The sequence below is a fragment of the Malania oleifera genome, chromosome 3 (assembly GCF_029873635.1).
Source record: "Malania oleifera isolate guangnan ecotype guangnan chromosome 3, ASM2987363v1, whole genome shotgun sequence".
Lineage (NCBI taxonomy): Eukaryota > Viridiplantae > Streptophyta > Magnoliopsida > Santalales > Ximeniaceae > Malania > Malania oleifera.
The window spans coordinates 106521486-106542016 of record NC_080419.1 but is presented as its reverse complement, the minus strand read 5'-3'; the positions used below and the strand labels follow the sequence as shown (position 1 = coordinate 106542016).

General features: G+C 36.6%; 1 protein-coding gene across 1 annotated transcript; it reads left to right on the top strand.

Annotated features, from left to right (window-relative positions):
• The first annotated feature begins 17292 nt into the window (after positions 1-17292).
• Positions 17293-19643, top strand: LOC131151630 (beta-amyrin 28-monooxygenase-like). Its single transcript, XM_058102905.1, has 3 exons — positions 17293-18259; positions 18808-18995; positions 19228-19643. Exons 1-3 carry the CDS (start codon positions 17293-17295, stop codon positions 19525-19527), a joined length of 1455 nt encoding a protein of 484 aa, XP_057958888.1. The 3' UTR covers positions 19528-19643.
• Positions 19644-20531: the final 888 nt, after the last annotated feature.

Sequence of the window (20531 nt, the reverse complement as noted above, 5' to 3'; positions counted from 1 at the left end):
ATTCCACCACCATATTATTGCATGCATAATTATTTAAACCTACTCTATCAATCATGGAGTGCCTACCCTGCTATTGTTTTCTCTATTTGGCTTTAATTAGCCAAGCTTTTTTTTTAATAGTTTAATCACAAGTCTTATACCTAAAGGTCTTGTGTTCATATCTTGAAATTGAATAAAAAGAATTCTAAAATATGGCTATATATATATATATATATATATATATATATATATATATATATATATATATGTATGTATGTATGTATTACCTCTTTTTCTCGATATGAAGAAGAAAAAGATTTCTTGTAGAAGACAAACGATTCCTATTTCATTTCTTATTTGTTTGATTGTTTATTTATTAATTTTTTTTCATTTTTTTAAAAGAAGCTTAAATTTAAGTGGTCCTAGTAGAAGAAAGAGGAGGTAAATTGGGCACCAAGGCATGAGGTGGTAACCGTGGTTAGAATTTGACTGAGCTTAATCCAAACATACAATGGCTTTTCAAGTTAAACTACTTATAGAATAAAAAAAATATATTTCAATTATGTTCGGGTAATTTATATCTTATGTTTTTAGAAATAAAGCTAATTATGAGAAAATAATTTAGTAATTTGTATTAAAAATATAATTATAATAAAATAAATGACAATTTAAATAATTGGTTGGGCCATGGGCTCGGTAGAGGAATTGAGTCATCGGGTTGCTGGTCCAACCAATAAAGTCAAAGGCTAGTTTGGTGAGTCGGTAATAATCTAATTAAAAATTCTATAATATTATCTTAGTAAAAATAATAATATTATAAATATATATATATATAAATACACTTAAAACAAAATCATATGTCGTAAAGTCATCACAAGTATACAAATTCAAAATCACATTCACAATCAAACATAAAAAAAAATAGGATCTAAGTTTAAAATTAAGGTAATCTCAATCTAACTTCTACAAATTACGAAGATAAAGAAAACCTATAAGCAAAATATACCAATTTTAGATTGCGGGGAAAAAAATATTATGTTTATGGAACACATCTAAAAATACAAGTAACAAATTTAAGAAAATTAAAATCTAAAATTTTAAATTAATGTTAAATATTAAAAAGGAAAACAAAAAAATTCACAAAGTTATAGGCCTAACCTGGGTTAGCCAAATCTAGCTTTGCCAGTTGAATCCACCAGATCAATTCGAGTCTTATGGGTTTAGTTGGGTCAATTGCATGTCTAATACAACACGGAAACGAATTTGACTTTATGTCCCAGTCATTGGCTTTCTAAACCCGGTTGACTAGGCCAGGCTAATCTTAATAACACCTAAGAAAATATATCATACTATTTATATTCTCAATAGGGGATGATCCACCATTGAATTAAGGAGGTAAAAGTGTCATTTCATGAGATTGATGCTATTTGTTACAATGTCTCGGAGGGCCACTTTCTACAGGGGAGGAGGTGAATCTTTGAATTACCATGATCGAATGGAGAACTCAAAATCAGATGAGGGGGTAATACATAGGGGTGAGAAATGGGTCAACTACATATTTTAATGGAGTCATCACTAACATGTTTGTACTCTAGAAGAGATTAAAACATCTACTCACTATACTACTAATTAATTCACTGGTCTCTAAAATATGCCCTGGTCCAAGAAAATCGATAGTTAGTGGTCTGCATTATCAGGTAGGATTCGGGAGTACAATTATGCAAAGGTAAGTACTAGCACGCCTTCACTCCCGTCTAGTGGATGATACATGATTAGCCTAAGTTCACCTTTGAAATAAATCGATCGAAATTTAGATTCTTCCATTTTATTCAATTATTAAACCTTTAAATATTCGATAGCCCTAAAAAAATGAGAACTACCCTCATCTAAGGATTCCAAAGGTGTGTGAAGACACAACTCCCAATGATCTCTGCAAGGATTAATTGCTTATTGTGTTTTCTCCATTTTAAATGTCTTAAATATTTACCAGAACTTTAAATATTGGGAGACCTTACAAAATATAAAACCCTCTCTCACCTTTAGTTTCTAAAAGACATGTGAAAACATAAGCCCCAAGACTAGAGGAAGGTTCACTATAAAAGTTAATTTATTCATATCAAAACAACACATTAAAACATGCAAAGGCATGCAAAAGATACACACATGCTTACATGCTAAATTACTATGCATGATATAACTACAAATAAACATGCAAAACATATTGTAGGCACCCCATTTGGTCCAGTCATTATATAGTAAAATTTATGGGATTTTACCCTATTTTTGTTTTAAAATTTCGTCATAATTAGGTTGCTTTTCCATGTTTGGTCTTATAATTTAGGTTTTTTCAAAAATCACAAATGAGTGTCGTCTAAGGCTTTGCCTAAATGATTGCCCTTAGGGTAAGTGCCCCAATTGACTCAATCTCACCACCTTGTTTCTATTGTTCATGTATTAGGAATTATACAAGAGTTCATTTGCATTTATGAGCTACAATAAAAAAAATGATAAATATAATAACCCAAGAATTTCTACAGGACTCGTCGACGAACACAGGGGTTTTGTCGACGAGGGCTCTTTAGGATTTCGTCGACGAAGACCCATCTCGTCGACGAGAAGATACCAAGAGAGGGTTTAAAGCAAACTGAAACTCATTGACAAGGGTGCAGGTTCGTCGACGTACTTTCTACAGGACTCGTCAACGAGGTGAAACATGGATTTTTAATCAAAATTTCAGCGCAGAAACCCTCCTCTCTCTCTCTCTCTCTCTCTCTCTCTCTCTCTCTCTCTCTCTCTCTCTCTCACGACCCCCTCCCCTTCTCTCTTTGATCCTGGCCCCATTTCTCACCGGATTGAAGATTTGAGGCCACCACGATGCCCCTTGCGAAGTTCTCTGCAAGTCTGCCGGAGCAGAGCGTGGGGAAAGTTAGTTTGAAATTCATCCCAAATCCAGGTTAAGATATTTTATTCAGATTATGCCTTCCTTGTAGTTATAAGAAATGTTGTAAGTAATAAAATACTGATATTTTGTTCTAAGGGATATTGTTTTCAGGATGTTGAGTTAGTAACCCTGCGGGTATAGGGCCATAATTTAGTAGGGGCTTTTCAGATTTAAGGTAAGGGAAATATGCTATGCTAGCAGTTTTAATATGTATATAGAATATTATGAATGTGTATTTACAAGCATGCAGATCAGATTATTTTTCTAGGGAATTATGAATATTATTTTTATAGCAGAATTACAAAAATTGAGACTGCGTTTATTCAAATGTATGACATGAGTTTATTACAGTACAGTATATGTAAATGCCCCAAACCCTTCAACCCAGGTTCGGTGCGTTAAACTTGATAATATCCTGATTACCCATAATTCATAACATACGCAGCGGAAAACCTAAACATAATCTCCATATAACATAATACCATAAAACCATAATATACCAGAGTTTTCTATTTTCTATCTATAAATCCATAAAATCCAACCATCACCTGCGTTTCCATAGATACATATATCTCCAAAACATTTTAGTATGTCTACAAACATTCCTTTCATAACTGACTTAAAACATAACGATATAAAACATAAAAATAAATATTTACATCTCCAAAATAGTATCAATATATACCCTGTTTCTTATATAGTCCTCAAAAATGCTAACAAAAATACCCTCGAGCTCCTAAGGCCGACCTCGAGGATGTCCTGAAAAAGAAACATTCATATTCGGGTGAGACACATCTCAGTAAGGGAAGAAGTATACATACTAAAATAGCATGTGACCAACATAAGGTAAATAGACATCATTTTAATTACATTTTCAAATTATCACATAACTTTGAAATCGTTTCCTGAACCTACCAATCACATGTAGAGATTTAACCCACAAGATTACCCAAGAATAGGGGTGATTACCCGCCCATACAAGTAGCACCCCTCTGCTCTGATACTTAGGTAACCCTAAGGTCACAATTAAAGCATACCAGGGCACTTACCTCACTCAGTAAGCCTTCAAGTGTTAGATTAATCTCGTACTCACGCATTCAACAATAGTTTACCGGCAAAGGTCCTAAGGATAGGGAAATCTATCCGCCCATACCATTAGGTTCCCTCTGCCCTAGTATGTTATGCAGCTACTGCCACATCTGAAGCTACTAGTGCACTCGCCTTTCTCAGCAAGTCCTCACGCGAAGAGTACGCCCCACCCAATCGTAATAGGGTCTACGTACACGTATGCTTCTAATGTCATAATACATTATTTATTTCTGTCATTATACATTCATACACATTCATCCATGTTCATAACTTAACTTTGCATTTCGTTTCACTTTAAGTGACTCTTTCCCATTTGTATCATTCATGATTCATATTTCATTTCATTGCATTGTCATTCCATTGCATAACATTTCATTTCATTACTTTGTAGTACAACTGGTCTTTAGCCATCATTTGTTAGTTTCGACGTAGAAATGCGCTAGAATCTGCTACAGTTAGTTTCTACATAGAAATGCGCTAGAATATGCTAACATGACTGTCTTTCAGCTGTCTTACATTTATATGGTTGCATTTAACATACACAAGCAACATTGTCCATATCATATTTTATTCATAAATCTTTACTTACTTAACCTGCATCTCGTATATCTAACATATATTTGCACAGAATCTCATGCCACACAGTTTTCCTAGTAAAAGTCATATATATTTTTTTACAAAATAAGCCAACCCATAATTAAAATTTATATGCTAAAAATACATTTCATTTCTTACTTAATTCCTCAGAAAATTCCTTTCACTTTCATTCGTTTACTTTCACATATACATAACTATATAAACAATCCTAAGCTCAGAAAACATAAGTTTCATGGCTGGCATTTTAAACCCACATATAAATATATACATATAAATAACACATAATCCATTTTAATTTATAAAAAAACCTGATTTAATATATAAATTTCCCCCTTACCTGACTTTCAAACTACGTTTGTAGAATTCCCGAACTAATACCCACAACGTTTACCTAGACCCTGAATCCAAAAATCCTAACTTAGTTAAAATAAATTCCAATTAACTTAAATCTTAAGAAAAATACTTATTTACTACTTCCTAGGCTCCAAATAACAATATTTCTTAATACAATCCTAAAATAACTAACTTACCCTGATTTTGGGATGTTTCCCAAACCTCACAACCCAACGATCAGCTCCTACAACCTTAAAGAGAATGATCCCACGAACCTCGTGGCGGTTCTGGATCATCAAATCGGGTCAAAATCGGCCCGAAATCGAAGAGAGAAGGCTGCAAGGTCATTTTCTAAAGAGAGAGAGAGAGAGAGGAGAGAGAGTTTGAGAATTCACACTGAAAATGAAGAAAAACCCTTTTTATGCGCAGGGCTTCGTCAACGAGACACGTCGATTCGTCGACGAGGTGCTATAGAGACTTCATCGATGAGAAGATACCTTCATTGACGAAATTCAGAGTTCCAAAAATACTCTCTCGGGATTCCTTCGTCGACGAGAAATCTAGTTCGTCGATGACCTTAGAAGGACACTCATCGATGAGTACTGCACATTCGTCAACGAGGCCTATTATTTTTCTTAAAAAATTCTTCCTTTCTTCCCCTTATTTTCCTTTAATCCATTTCATTCATTATAGTTTCTAATTATTTTAATTCCGGGTCATTACATTCTCCTCTCCTTAAGAAATTTTGTCCTCGAAATTTTACTAACTAATCATGCTCACACATTACTTGAATTCACTTGCTAACTATCATTGTAAGAACTCTACATGCATATCATCATATATATCATTCAATCATTATTCATTAAATTAAATCATCTCATACCTGTTTCTCTGATGGCATCCTCCTCAGCTCGAAGTGTGTACAGTTAGGGTGGACCACCTCTTCCAAGTGGTATTTGCTGCTTTCCCTTATCCTAATTTTGAGCAGCTACCATAGGCAAGAGTTCTCGGCAATCTTTCCTGTGGTGCCCTAGCTTACCGCACCTATAGCAATTCGGAGTGCCATACCAGCATTCGCCCCTATGCCTCTTATCACACTTCAAGCATACAGAGCCCATTGCTTCTTTCCCTTTCTTCGCTGATCCCTAACTGGTCTCATACTGAAAGCCAGATGGTGCAGGTCTCTTCTTCTGCTCTGAAGGCTCAGTGCTACCTTGACTACTCTTCTCTAACATTGAGGCCTTGTCAACTAATACTGAAAAGCTTTGGACCTGAAACCCAACCACCAGCTCGTAGATCCTGCGCCTCAGGCCTTTCTCAAATTTCCTGGCCTTCCTTACTTCATTTGGGAGTAGAAATGGAGCGAAATGCGACAATTCTATAAATTTAGCCCCATATTCCGCATCTGTCACGTCTCCTTGGGACAGATTGGTGAACTCTTCAATCTTCTCCTCTTTGACAAATGAAGGAAAATACCTGTCAAAGAAAAGCTCCTTGAATCTCTCACAGGTAAGAGCTATCTTTATGACCCTTTGATCCTCCAGCAGTTTCGTAGAAAGCCACCAACGCTTTGCCTCTCCAGTCATCTTGAAAGTTGCATAACAGACCTTTTATGAATCCTCCCTTCCTTCAGCCTCTATATTCTCATCTCCAGAATCCATCCTGAAAAATAGGACAGAGAAGAGATAAGAATTTCATATTAAAACTCCAAATAACATAATCATTAAATAAAATCTTGAATCTCCATATAAGGACCAGTCACACAATTCAGAAACAAAAACATCTAAGGTTTACTGTGGTTTTTCTAAGGTCGTCGACTGCTTCAAAAAAATCACGAGAAATCGTTGACGTAATTTCGCCTTTAAATCACAAAACAAGATCCTATACTTCCCTACACCAAACCTACTTCTCAATATCTAACCTATTCATCTAGTATCCTTATCCTAAATATTTCCTATACTCTGGTATAAATCATTTCCTAAATCTACAAAATCCTCAAAACCATTGCTCTGATACCAAAATGTAAACGCCCAGAACCCTTCAACGCAGGTCCTGTGCATTAAACCTGATAATATCCTGATAACCCATAATTCATAACATATGCAGCGGAAAACATAAACATAATCTCTGTATAACATAATACCATAAAACCATAATATACCCGAGTTTTCTATTTTCTATCTATAAATCCATAAAATCCAACCATCACCCGCATTTCCATAGATACATACATCTCCAAAACATTCTAGTATGTCCACAAACATTCCTTTCATAATCGACTTAAAAATAACTATATAAAACATAAAAATAAATATTTACATCTCCAAAATAGTATCAATATATACCCTGTTTCTTATATAGTCGCCAAAAATGCTAAAAAAAAAATACCCTCAAGCTCCTAAGGCCGACCTCGAGGATGTCCTAAAAAAGAAACATTCATATTCGGGTGAGACACATCTCAGTAAGAGAAGAAGTATAAATATTAAAACAGTGTGTGGCCAATATGAGGTAAATAGATATAATTTTAATTACATTTGCAAATCATCACATAACTTTGAAATCGTTTCCTGAACCTACCAATCACATGCAGAGATTTAACCCATGAGATTACCCAAGGATAGGGGTGATTACTCGCCCATACAAGTAGTACCCCTCTACTCTGATACTTAGGTAACCCTAAGGTCACAACTAAAGCATACTAGGGCACTTACCTTACTCAGTAAGCCTTCAAGTGTTAGATTAATCTCATACTCACGCATTCAACAATAGTTTACGGGCAAAGGCCCTAAGGATAGGAAAATCTACCCACCCATACAAGTAGGTTCCCTCTGCCCTAGTACGTTATGCAGCTACTGCCATATCTGAAACTACTAGAACACTTGCCTTTCTCAGCAAGCCCTCAAAAGAAGAGTACGCCTCACTTAATCGTAACAGGTTCTACGTACATATATACTTCTAATGTCATAATACATTATTTCTTTCTGTCATTATACATTCATACACATTCATCCATGTTCATAACTTAACTTTGCATTTCGTTTCACTTCAAATGACTCTTTCCCATTTGTATCATTCATGTTTCCCATTTCATTTCATTGCATTGTCATTCCATTGTCATTTCATTGCATAACATTTTATTTCATTACTTCGTACTACAACTGGTCTTTAGCACTCTAGTAAATATAGCACTCTGGTACTTTCTTTTGAGATTATTTATTATTTCCGCTACGTGAATGGTATCGTAGACTTGGGTCGGTCTATTAACGCACCGGGCCTCGTGTAGAGGGTTCAGGGCATTACACAGGGGGTGCATTTTCCTCACTTAGGAAAATCGAACAAGGCCACCTTACACCTCTCAGCACAGGTGTGGGCGCACACGGCCACATAACAAATCTCTAGTAATGGTACCGTGCTCACAATACACTGGTCCCCAAAGTTCCTAAAGCATATCATGCAATTTAGATAATAGAAAATACTATTTAAAACATCATTTCACATATATTCCATGTTATTCCAAAACCTGGCCCTCGGCTACAAAATACAAACTGGCTCAAAGCCGTTTAAACAAAACTATGGCCCTCAACCGTCAAATCAAAGTCCTGCATTTTTCACAAGTAGTTCCAATATTTTTCACAACAATTTCCAGTATTTCTCAAAAAATTTAGTATTTCAAAATCCTCAAATCCATATATACAATAATCCATACAAATTAAATCATCTACCACACAATTTTCCACATTTTAACATATCCATATAAACAAACAAACTTTCCACCGTTCATTTTATTCAAAAATACCATACCATATATCCTAAGTTTGTAAAATTCATTTTGAACGGTTGATTTTCAAAATAACCTTCAAATTCTTAAGTAAATAAATAAATAAAAATTTTAATCTAATCCGTTCAAATTAAATAAAATATTGACTTAACTTAATCCCCTTACCTGATTCCTGAAAAAAAAAAACCCAATAACACGCCGGCCTACGCCCTAGGCGTTCAAAGACTCTGAAACCTTGAAATTCAAATTTCACTACATCACTCATCACAATTCCTAGAATAACTTTCCCTAAAATTCTCCTAGGCTGTAAAATTCATTTTGGGCTTATGGTTTCAGAGAAATTGATGTAAGTTTGAGAATTGACCTTACCCCAAGAGATATGCCAACGCCACTCCCACGACAGATCCGCTCTAGTAGAAGTGTCGGTGGCAGCAAGCAGAGTTCAACAGTATTTTCGAATTTTGGATCGGCCAAATATAGGAGACGAGATGGAGGAGAGTGGGAGAGAGGCGATGGAGGAGAAGATGACGCCTCCTCTGCTATTTTCTTAATCATGAAGGATCTCAGGATCCTTAAATTTATTATATATATATATATATCATTATAATATTATATTATTATTATATTATATTATTTAATTAATAATATTTATTTATTTATTTATTTATTTATTTTTTATTATTACTTTTAGGATAACTACATTCTCCCCTCCTTACAAAAATTTCATCCTCGAAATTTGTTAATTATTATCAATCACATTGTTAACTCACTACCCCTGTCTACAGAAGAGTCGGTAGCCAACAGCATAGTAGCCCCGTCCCACATTTATTAACTACCCTCACTTATGGCGGAGAAATACTGTGATTACAATATTGCCTTTGGGAAATTACAATAATCATAACAAAGTTTTCCAAAGACTATCCATAATTAAAACTATACACAACTAACTACACAACCTACTCTAATCCATCTATATACAACCATACCCTTACCCGTCTGACACTAGCCCTCGCTGAACAACTGCAGGTACTTCTGACGTATTTCCATTTCTAACTCCCAAAAAGCCTCCTCAACTGCATGATTTTTCCACAGCACCTTCACTAATGGTATATCCTTAGTACGCAGTTCCTGTATTTTCCGATCCAAAATCTAAACTGGTACCTCCTCGTATGCCAAAGTATCCTCGATATCCGACGACTCATAACTGATCACATGTGATGGGTCTAGAACGTACCTCATCAACATGGACATGTGGAACACGTCGTGTATCTTAGACAGTGCTTGGGGTAGTGTTATCTTGTACGCCGCCGAACCAATCCTCTCCAGAATCTCAAATAGCCCAATGTATCTAGAGCTCAACTTGCCCTTCTTTCCATACCTCATCACCCCCTTCATCAGAGCAATCCTCAAGAATATCATATCACCTACTTCAAATTCTAGCTCCCTTCGGCGAGTATCTGCATAACTCTTCTGTCGACTCTGGGCTGCCTTGATCCTTTCCCAGATAAGTTCGACCTTTGTAGAGGCCTGCTGAACAAGTTTTGGTCCCAAAATCTGCCACTCGCCTACTTCATCCCAGTACAATGGAGATAGGCATCGGTGACCATACAAAGCCTCATATGATGCCATTCCAATTCTAGCCTAGTGACTGTTATTGTATGCAAACTCAACCAACGGAAGATATCGGATCCAACTGCCCCCAAAATCTAATACACATGCCCGTAGCATATCCTCGAGAATCTGAATGGTTCGTTAGGACTGTCCATCCGTTTGAGGGTGAAATATAGTATTGAAAGTGAGTTGAGAACCCAATGCTCCCTGCAAACTCTTCCAGAGATGGGAAGTGAACTGCGGATCCCGATCTGAAACGATGGACACGGGCACACCATGTATTCTGACTATCTCCTGAACATAGAGTTCTGTCAGCTTATCCATGGAATAACTGGTTCTAACCGGAATGAAATGGGCAGTCTTTGTCAATCTGTCAACCACTACCCATAAGGAATTCTGCCCATGCAACGCTGAAGGCAATCCTGATACAAAGTCCATCGAGATATGCTTCCACTTCCACGTAGGGATGTCTAGTGGTTGAAGTGGTTCAGCTGGCCTCTGGTGTTCTACCTTCACCTGCTGACATATCAAGCACTGACCCACAAATTTAGCAATTTTGCTCTTCATGTTACTCCACCAGAATGATTCTCGTAAGTCTCTATACATCTTCGTGCTACCTGGGTGAACAGTATAGAGAGAATGGTGAGCTTCCCCTAGAATCATCCTCTTCATCTCTGTGTCATCTAGCACACACAATCAAGTGTGAAACATGAGAACTCCATCCTCAGCAACATTAAAGTCTGTGTGCTGCTCATCCTATATCTTCTTTACTATCTTCATCAACTCTACATCTTTCAACTAAGTTGTTCTGATTATCTCCCGTAAAGTCGGTTGAACCACCAGACTAGAAATGAATGCCTGATGATTCTTTTTTCTACCAATTCTACACCCAACCTCTCCAGGTCCATCACGATGTGGTGCGAAGCCATAACTGCTGAGGTTGACATACCCCCAAATTTCTGGCTCAATGCATCGATTACCACGTTCGCCTTTCCTAGGTGATAGCTAATGGTGCAGTCGTAATCATTTATCAACTCGAACCATCTATGCTGCCTCGTATTCAACTCTTTCTGGGTGAAGAAGTACTTGAGACTCTTATAGTCAGTAAATATCTCAAACCTTACACCATAAAGGTAGTGTCACCAGATCTTCAACACAAACACCATTGCTGCCAGCTCCAAATCGTGTGTACGATAGTTCTTTTCATACTCTTTGAACTAGAAATACGCATATGCAATGACTTTCCCCTATTGCATTAGAACACAACCAAATCCCTTCTGCGATGCGTCACTATAAATTACAAATCCACCCTCACCTGATGGAAGGATCAACACTGGGGCAGTGACTAGACGCTGTTTCAATTCCTGGAAGCTCTGCTCACATTCTTAGGTCCAATCAAACTTCACATTCTTCCTCGTGAGTCATGTCAAAGACCCTGATAATCTAGAGAACCCATTGACAAATCGGCGTTAGTATCCAGCAAGGCCTAGAAAACTTCTAACTTCCTGCACGTTCTTCTGCCTCGCCCAATCAACTACAGCCTCTACTTTGCTCGGATCCACTGAAATCCCTTCCTTGGATACCACATGACCCAGAAATGCAACCTGTTCTAGCCAGAATTCACATTTCTTAAGTTTAGCAAATAACTTCTTTTCCTTGAGCACCTGAAGTACTAGTCTCAGATTAGCTTCATGTTCCTCGAGCTTTTCGAATAGACCAAAATATCATCTATGAACATAATAACAAACTAGTCTAAGTACTCATGGAATACCCTATTCATCATATCCATAAATACCGCTGGAGCATTCGTCAACCCGAACGACATAACCAGGAACTCGTAATGGTCGTATCGAGTTTGAAAAGCAGTCCTCAATACATTATTTGATCTAACCTTCACCTGATGATATCCAGATCGCAAATCGATTTTAGAGAAAATCTACGTACCCTGAAGCTGATCAAATAGGTCGTCAATTTGGGCTAATGGATACTTGTTCTTCACCGTTACCTAATTAATCTCTCGATAGTTGATGCACATCCTCATCGACCCATCTTTCTTCTTCACAAACAACACCGGTGCACCCCAGGGTGATACACTTGGTCTGATGAACGCCCTATCTAGAAGCTCCTGTAGTTGCCCCTTTAAATCCTGTAATTTAGCTAGAGCCATTTTATATGGGGCTTTGGAGATTGGTGTTGTCCCCAGGATTAGATCAATTATAAACTCCACCTTACGATTAGGAGGCAACCCTAGTAAATCCTCTGGAAAAACATCAGAGAACTCCCTTATTACTGGGATATCTTCCAACTTGAGTTCCTCCTTTGGCGTTTCCTTCACCACTGCAAGGTAACCCTGACATCCTCCCAAAAGTAACCTATTTGCCTGGATAGCCGAAAAGATCTGTGGTGCTAAACGCACACACGACCCTACAAATACAAACTCCTGCTCCCCATGAGGTTTGAATACCACCTCCTTACTGCGACAGTCAATGCTTGTAAGCTGGATGCTAGCCAGTTCATGCCTAGAATAATGTCAAAACCATGCATATCAAGGATTATCAAACTAGCAAGCAGCACTCTCCCTTGAATCTCTACTAGATAATCCATGATCACACTGACCCTGTTGGTGTGCCTACTCCTAACTCAGTTTCTAACAATTAAGCCTCTAACCCACATAGTTTAACAAATCCTTGAGACACAAACGAGTGGGTTGCACCTGAATCAAATAATACAATGGCACTATTTGAGAATATGTAAATAGGATATAACCCAACTTAGAAATTTCACATTTAACATAATTATTGCAAATATGGAATAATGGAATTGATATAATATATAGGTTCTAATTTAATAATTCATATTTCAATTCTATCACCAAACCATTGAGGTAAAAATCTTTATCCCAACATTAACTTCACACCCATACCCACTCATACTAACATTTCAACCCAAATTTCCTGAGTTCAAGTCCCTCAACCTAGAAACGAAACCATCGATGAATTTACCATGGTTTTATAAAACTCGCGACTGATTCAGAAAATCACAGAAGTTCGTCAATAGATTTCTGCCTCCAAGCTTTCAGATTAAAACCCATCTTAACCTACCCACTCCTATCCCTATCTTATCATAACCTATACTCTGGTAATTATCAATCCTCAAAGTCTACAGAACCTAACAAACCTAGGCTCTGATACCACCTGTAAAGATCCCAACCCGCCACGTGGGCCCAGAGTGCTACTTTAGTGACATCAGTGTACCTGATATCTTATTCATCAAATATGAAACACACCTACGCAGCGAAAATAAAATACAAAATCCTCAAATTACATTACCAGAGTTCTAACTATCTTTATACACAAATATATCCATTTTAACATAATTACATCCCATAAAACTAAACAAAAATAAAATCTCTATCTACACACTACTTACATAAAATTTACACCACTAGCCCAGCTCCTCTACCCTGTTAGACCCGATCTCTAGGATTCCCTGAAAAGACAGTTTGTAAAGTAAGGTGAGACACAACTTAGTAAGGGAAAGACTAAGTTAATGTCAGTGTGTGGCCAGCATACATTTAGTGTATAGAAAATAACCCGTTCACTAAGTAGATAAACACATTTATGAAAACATTCTTATTTTATACTCACACACACAATTAGCCAAGGATAGGAAAGATTACCCGCCCATACAAGTAGCTTCCCTTTGCTCTAGTACCATTATTGCTACCAGGGCACTCACCTTTCTCAATAAGCCCTCCAAGTTATCTTATTAATTAATCGTATTCACATAAATTAACAGATATGCATATAAGACACTCCATGTGACAAACACACCATTTACTTCCCCATGACATGGGTTGTGTGGCCCGAAGGCTAGACTATTGTCATCTGTACTCTCCACTAACATACTCCGCGGGTCTATGCAGCTCCAAGTGCTAGTCTGATTGCCCTTACCCAGGGGGTGCATTCTCCTTACGTAGACAAATTAGATAAGGCCACCCTACACCTCTCCGCACAGGTGTGGGTGCACACGGCCATATAACAAATCTCTAGCAACGGTACCGTGCTCACAATACACTGGTCCCCAGGGTTCCTAAAGCATATCATGCAATTTAGATAATAGAAAATACTATTTAAAACATCATTTCACATATATTCCCTGTTATTCCAAAACCTAGCCCTCGGCCACAAAACACAACCTGGCTCCAAGCCGTTTAAACAAAACTCCGACCCTTGATCGTCAAATCAAAGTCTTGCATTTTTCAAAAGCAGTTTCAGTATTTTTCACAACAATTTCAGTATTTCTCAAACAATTCAGTATTTCAAAATCCCCAAATCCATATATACAATAATCCATACAAGTTAAATCATCTGCCACACAATTTTCCATATTTTAACATATCCCTATAAACAAACAAACTTTCCACTATTCATTTTATTCAAGAATACCATACCATATATCCTAAGTTTGTAAAATTCATTTCGAATGGTTGATTTTCGAAATAACCTTCAAATTCTTAAATAAATAAATAAATATATATATTAATTTAATCGGTTCAAATTAAATAAAATACCTAACTTAACTTAATCCCCTTACCTGATTCCTAAAAAAAGTCCGATAACACCTCGGCCTACGCCCCAGGCATTCAAAAACCCCTAAAACCCTAAAATTCAAATTTCACTACATTACTCATCACAATTCCTAGAATAATTTTCCCTAAAATTCTCCTGGGTTCTGAATACCCTAAATAGCCTAATAAAGCCTAAATTATTAAAATTACCCCCAATTTAAGATTGGTACCCCCGGAGCTCCAATCCGAAAACCCGCTTCGGTTAGATTGTAGAGAATCTCCCCACAAGTCTCTTGAAAATTTTCGTTCGTTAATTGAGCTTATGGTTTAAGAGAAATTAAGGTAAGTTTGAAAATTGACCTTACCCTAAGAGAAATGCCGATGTCGCTCCCATGACAGATCCGCTCCAGTAAAAGTGTCGATGGTAGCGAGCAGAACTCAACGATATTTTTGGATTTTTGATCGATCGAATATCGGAGACGAGATAGGGGAGAGTGGGAGAGAGGGGACAGAGGAGAAGAGGACACCTCCTCTGCTCTTTTCTTAATCCTGAAGGATCTCAGGATCCTCTTCAGGTTATTATATATATATATATATATATATATATCTCATTATAATATTATCTTATTATTATATTATATTATTTAATTAATAATATTAATTATTTATTTATTTATTTATTTTAAAATTTTAATTTTAATTTTATTTAATTTTAATTTATTAATTATTATTATTATTATTATTTATTTATTTTTTAGGATCACTACACCTCGTGCATGGAACATGAGAATTGATGACTACTTACAGAAAAATGGATTTGAGAAGTGTCCTTACGAGCATGCGCTATACATGAAGATGGAGACAAATGGAAGCATGCTAATTGTCTGCCTATATGTTGATGATCTGATCTTCACCGGCAACAATTCAGAGATGTTTGCTGCTTTCAAAAGGAGCATGGTCAAAGAATTCGAAATGATGGATATTGGCCAGATGACTCATTTTCTTGGCATAGAAGTTGTGCAAAGCGAAAAGGGAATCTTCATCTCCCAGAGCTACTACGCAAAAGAAGTACTGAAGAAGTTTGGGATGGACAAATGCAATCCTGTGACAACTCCACTTGAAACGGGATTGGAATTGAGAAAGAATGAGGAATGAGATTTAGACCCCACATATTTCAAGAGTCTGGTTGGAAGCTAGAGGTATTTGACATGCACCAGACTAGATATACTCTATGGAGTTGGACTTGTCAGCAGGTACATGGACACTCCTGACCAGTCCCACCTAAATGCAACGAAAAGGATACTCCGATATGTCAAGGGTACCATCACCGATGGTATGTTCTATTCATCAAGAAGTGATTGCAAACTTATCGGCTATTCAGATAGCGATTGGGGAAGAGATCTTGATGAAAGAAAAAGCATGATGGGATTCACATTTTTCGTGGGAGATACAACGTTTAAATGGTCTTCGAAGAAGCAACTCATCGTAACATTGTCATCATGTGAATTAGCCCACCATAATCTTTTTTTTCTTGAAATAACAATTAACCTTTCATATATATAAAATTTATTCCAATTTTATTTTTGATTAGCATAAACCATCATTAATAAGAAACCATCCCAAATTATGTGAAAGTTCAATTAATTAAGCATATAAATTAAGAAAAATATACTAATTTTATTATTATTATTATTATTATTATTATTATTATTATTATTATTATTATTCTATTTTGAGTTGTCTGGATTCGTTAGTTGAACCAATGTGCCTTATTTGGACTGATTTTTAAATCTTTTTCCGGATATTCCAAACTGTTCAACAATTTTTAATTTCAAAATACAAATTTAAAATTCTACTCTTAACTTAATTAAAAATAACTTATGAGTTTATCATTTTTTTGGGTTCCTTAATATGAGTTGGTCCGAGATCCAAATAATCAAAGACAAACAAATATATAATAAGAAGGCCTGGTGAGTCAGTAATTGAGCTTCCCTATGCATGGGGGAGTATGGTTTTTGCGGGATTATATTTTCAAAGAATTAATTGTTTGAACATACATATGTATATATTAAAATCACATTAATTACAAGTTTGAACAGCGTTGGGGTGCTGTCACAAATTTTCACAGAGACTTTGTGTCACTTCTAATTAATTAACACCATATGAAATCAAACTTAATTAATTATAATTCTCTTGCTGACCGCCTTCGTTGATTCGAACCCCTTTCCCCGATTTAAAACCATCCCCACCTTCTTCCCAAAATCAAAGAACCAACAATAAACTAGCACCTGCAACCGGCCAATTCTATCTTTTTCCCAAATTCACAAAAAGCTAGCAAAAGCAGCAAAGCTAGCTTGCTAGCCCGCCACCATTATTAATCAACTCATCCATCACATGGAGCTCACCTCCTTAACCTTCGTTCTCTCCTCCTCCTTTCTCCTCAGCTTCCTCTTCCTCACCCTCCTCATCTACAAACACAAATCCAATGCCTCCCACCTCCCCAACCTCCCACCCGGCACCACCGGCCTCCCCTTCATCGGCGAGAGCCTCGAGTTCCTCTCCACTGGGAGGAAGGGGCATCCCGAGAAGTTCATCTACGACAGGATGGCCCGCTTCTCCTCCCAGGTCTTCAAGACCTCGTTGCTTGGTGAAAGCACCGCAGTTTTCTGCGGCACAGCCGGCAACAAGTTCTTGTTCTCTAACGAAAACAAGCTGGTCACTGTTTGGTGGCCAAACTCCGTGAACAAGATCTTCCCTTCATCTCAACAAAACTCTTCGAAAGAAGAATCGAAGAAGATGCGAAAGCTCCTCCTCGGGTTCCTCAAGCCCGAAGCCCTTCAAAGGTACATTGGCATCATGGACACAATCGCTCAAAGACACTTCGAAGAGAGTTGGGAAAACAATAAGAACAACGAAGTGGTTGTGTTTCCTTTGGCCAAGAGGTTCACCTTCTGGCTGGTATGCGGGCTGTTCTTGAGCATAGAGGATCCTGTCCAAGTTTCCAAGTTTGCAGACCTCTTCAATGTTTTGTCTTCCGGGATCATATCGATACCGATCGATCTCCCTGGGATGCCATTCAACCGCGCGATCAAGGCGTCAAACTTGATCCGGAAGGAGCTTCGGGCGATCATCAAGCAGCGGAGGATCGACCTCGCGGAGAATCGAGCTTCGCCCGCGCAAGACATATTGTCCCACATGCTTCTTACTGCGGACGAAGATGGACAGTTCATGAATGAATTGAATGTTGCAAATAAAATTTTGGGTTTGCTAATTGGAGGGCACGACACAACCAGTGCAGCCATTACATTTGTCGTCAAGTATCTTGCTGAGTTGCCTCACGTCTACAATGAGGTCTACAAGGGTAAATTAAGTTACCTTCATTAATTTTATTTCTTAATTTTGGTAAGGACGTCTTGTAACTTTGGTGATCCCAAAGTCATGGTTCGATTCCCTCTTGAGATATTAAGCCTAATGGTTTAATTTTTCCAATATGGGTGCGACCATACCAATACTAATGCACCAAATTTCATTAGAATTTCGTAGTTAAGCATGCTTGAGCGAGAGTAATACAAAGATGGGTGACCTCCTAAAAAGTCTTTGTATTACACGTCTCTTTCAAATAGCCTCTGGGCATAAGTTAAGGTAGTAAGAAGGTTCCCGAGAACAACGCTCCATGGGTGACCTCATGGATCAACTTGTATCCTTTATAATAATATATATATATATATATAATAGGAGTAGCAAATTGACCCAAGCATAAAAAATATTCAATTAGATTTTGTAAAATATTTGCATAAGCACGTTCCACATATTTATGTAGCTAGGTCGTAATTTAATTAATTTTTTGGAATATTTATTTACATTTTAATTGAAATTTGGATGTATATGAAATAATGGATGGGCATACAGAACAAATGGAAATAGCAAAAGCAAAAGCACCGGGAGAGGTGCTGAATTGGGAAGACATTCAGAAGATGAAGTACTCGTGGAATGTGGCGTGTGAAGTCATGAGGCTTGCCCCTCCCCTCCAAGGAGCCTTCCGCGAGGCCATCAACGACTTCATCTATTCTGGTTTCTCCATCCCCAAGGGCTGGAAGGTCGTCCATCTCTGATCTCCCCTACCTTTCTTTCTTTATAAAATGTTAATAATAAATGTGTTATTTTTCCATGCCTTTGAATTTATCCATTTCGCCGTTGAATATTTTTTTTTAAATAGTATTTATAGTAAATGAAAAAGGGTCACCAAAAAATTTATCCATTTATTATATCTATTTTTATTGGAAAACCGAGAAATAAACTCCTCATATGGTTTGAAATATTTTATTGCAGTTATATTGGAGTGCAAACTCAACCCACAGAAACCCGGAATGCTTCCCGGAGCCGGAGAAGTTTGATCCGTCAAGGTTCGAAGGGAACGGGCCAGCGCCGTACACATTTGTGCCGTTCGGAGGAGGGCCGAGGATGTGTCCCGGAAAAGAGTATGCAAGGCTGGAAATATTAGTGTTCATGTACAATGTGGTGAAGAGGTTCAAATGGGAGAAGCTGCTTCCTGATGAGAAGATCATAGTTGATCCCATGCCCATGCCTGCAAAGGGCCTCCCAGTTCGTCTTCTTCCTCACAAACCCTAAATTTCACCACCATATTATTGCATGCATAATTATTTAAGTCTACTCTATCAATCATGGAGTGCCTACCCTGCTATTGTTTTCTCTATTTGGCTTTAATTAGTCAAGCTTTTTTTTTTTAATAGTTTAATCACAAGTCTTATACCTAAAGGTCTAGTGTTCATATCTTGAAATATAATAAAAAGAATTCTAAAATATGGGTGTGTATATATATATATGTATGTATGTATTACCTCTTTTTCTCAATATGACGAAGAAAAAGATTTCTTGTAGAAGACAAACGATTCCTATTTCATTTTTTATTTGTTTGATTGTTTGTTTATTATTATTATTATTTTTTTTTTTTTTCATTTTTTAAGTGGTCCTTGTAGAAGAAAGAGGAGGTAAATTGATCACCAGGAAATGAGGTGGTAACCGTGGTTAGAATTTGACTGAGAATAAAAAAAAAGTTAAACTACTTATAGAATAAAAAAAAATTTCAATTATGTTCGGATAATGTATATCTTATGTATTTAGAAATAAAGCTAATTATGAGAAAATAATTTAGTAATTTGCATTAAAAATATTATTATAATAAAATAAATGACAATTTAAATAATTTATTATCAAATTTCTTATTGTGTTTTGTCTTATTCCTACAAATCTTTGTTACATGAACCAAACTTAACGTTAAGTATTGATTTAAACTAATTATACTTACTTCTTCTGAAAGTTGATTATGTTTTCTATTGATTTCAAGGAAAATAATGCTGTCTTTTTCTTATATATTAATTTATAGTTATACTCCTTTGTTGTTGACATAAGATATTTATTTTAATGATAAATTTAATTTTTGAAGGGACAAGTAACAAGACTCTAAAGTCAAATCTGAAAGAGAAAAAAAAAAGTTCACATACTCTCCTTGAATGAGCTTCAATAATAATGTCAACACTGATTAATGCGAAGGTAGTTTAATAAATAAAAAATGTAATTGTAGAGAAAAAAAATGCATATATGTATATCGTATT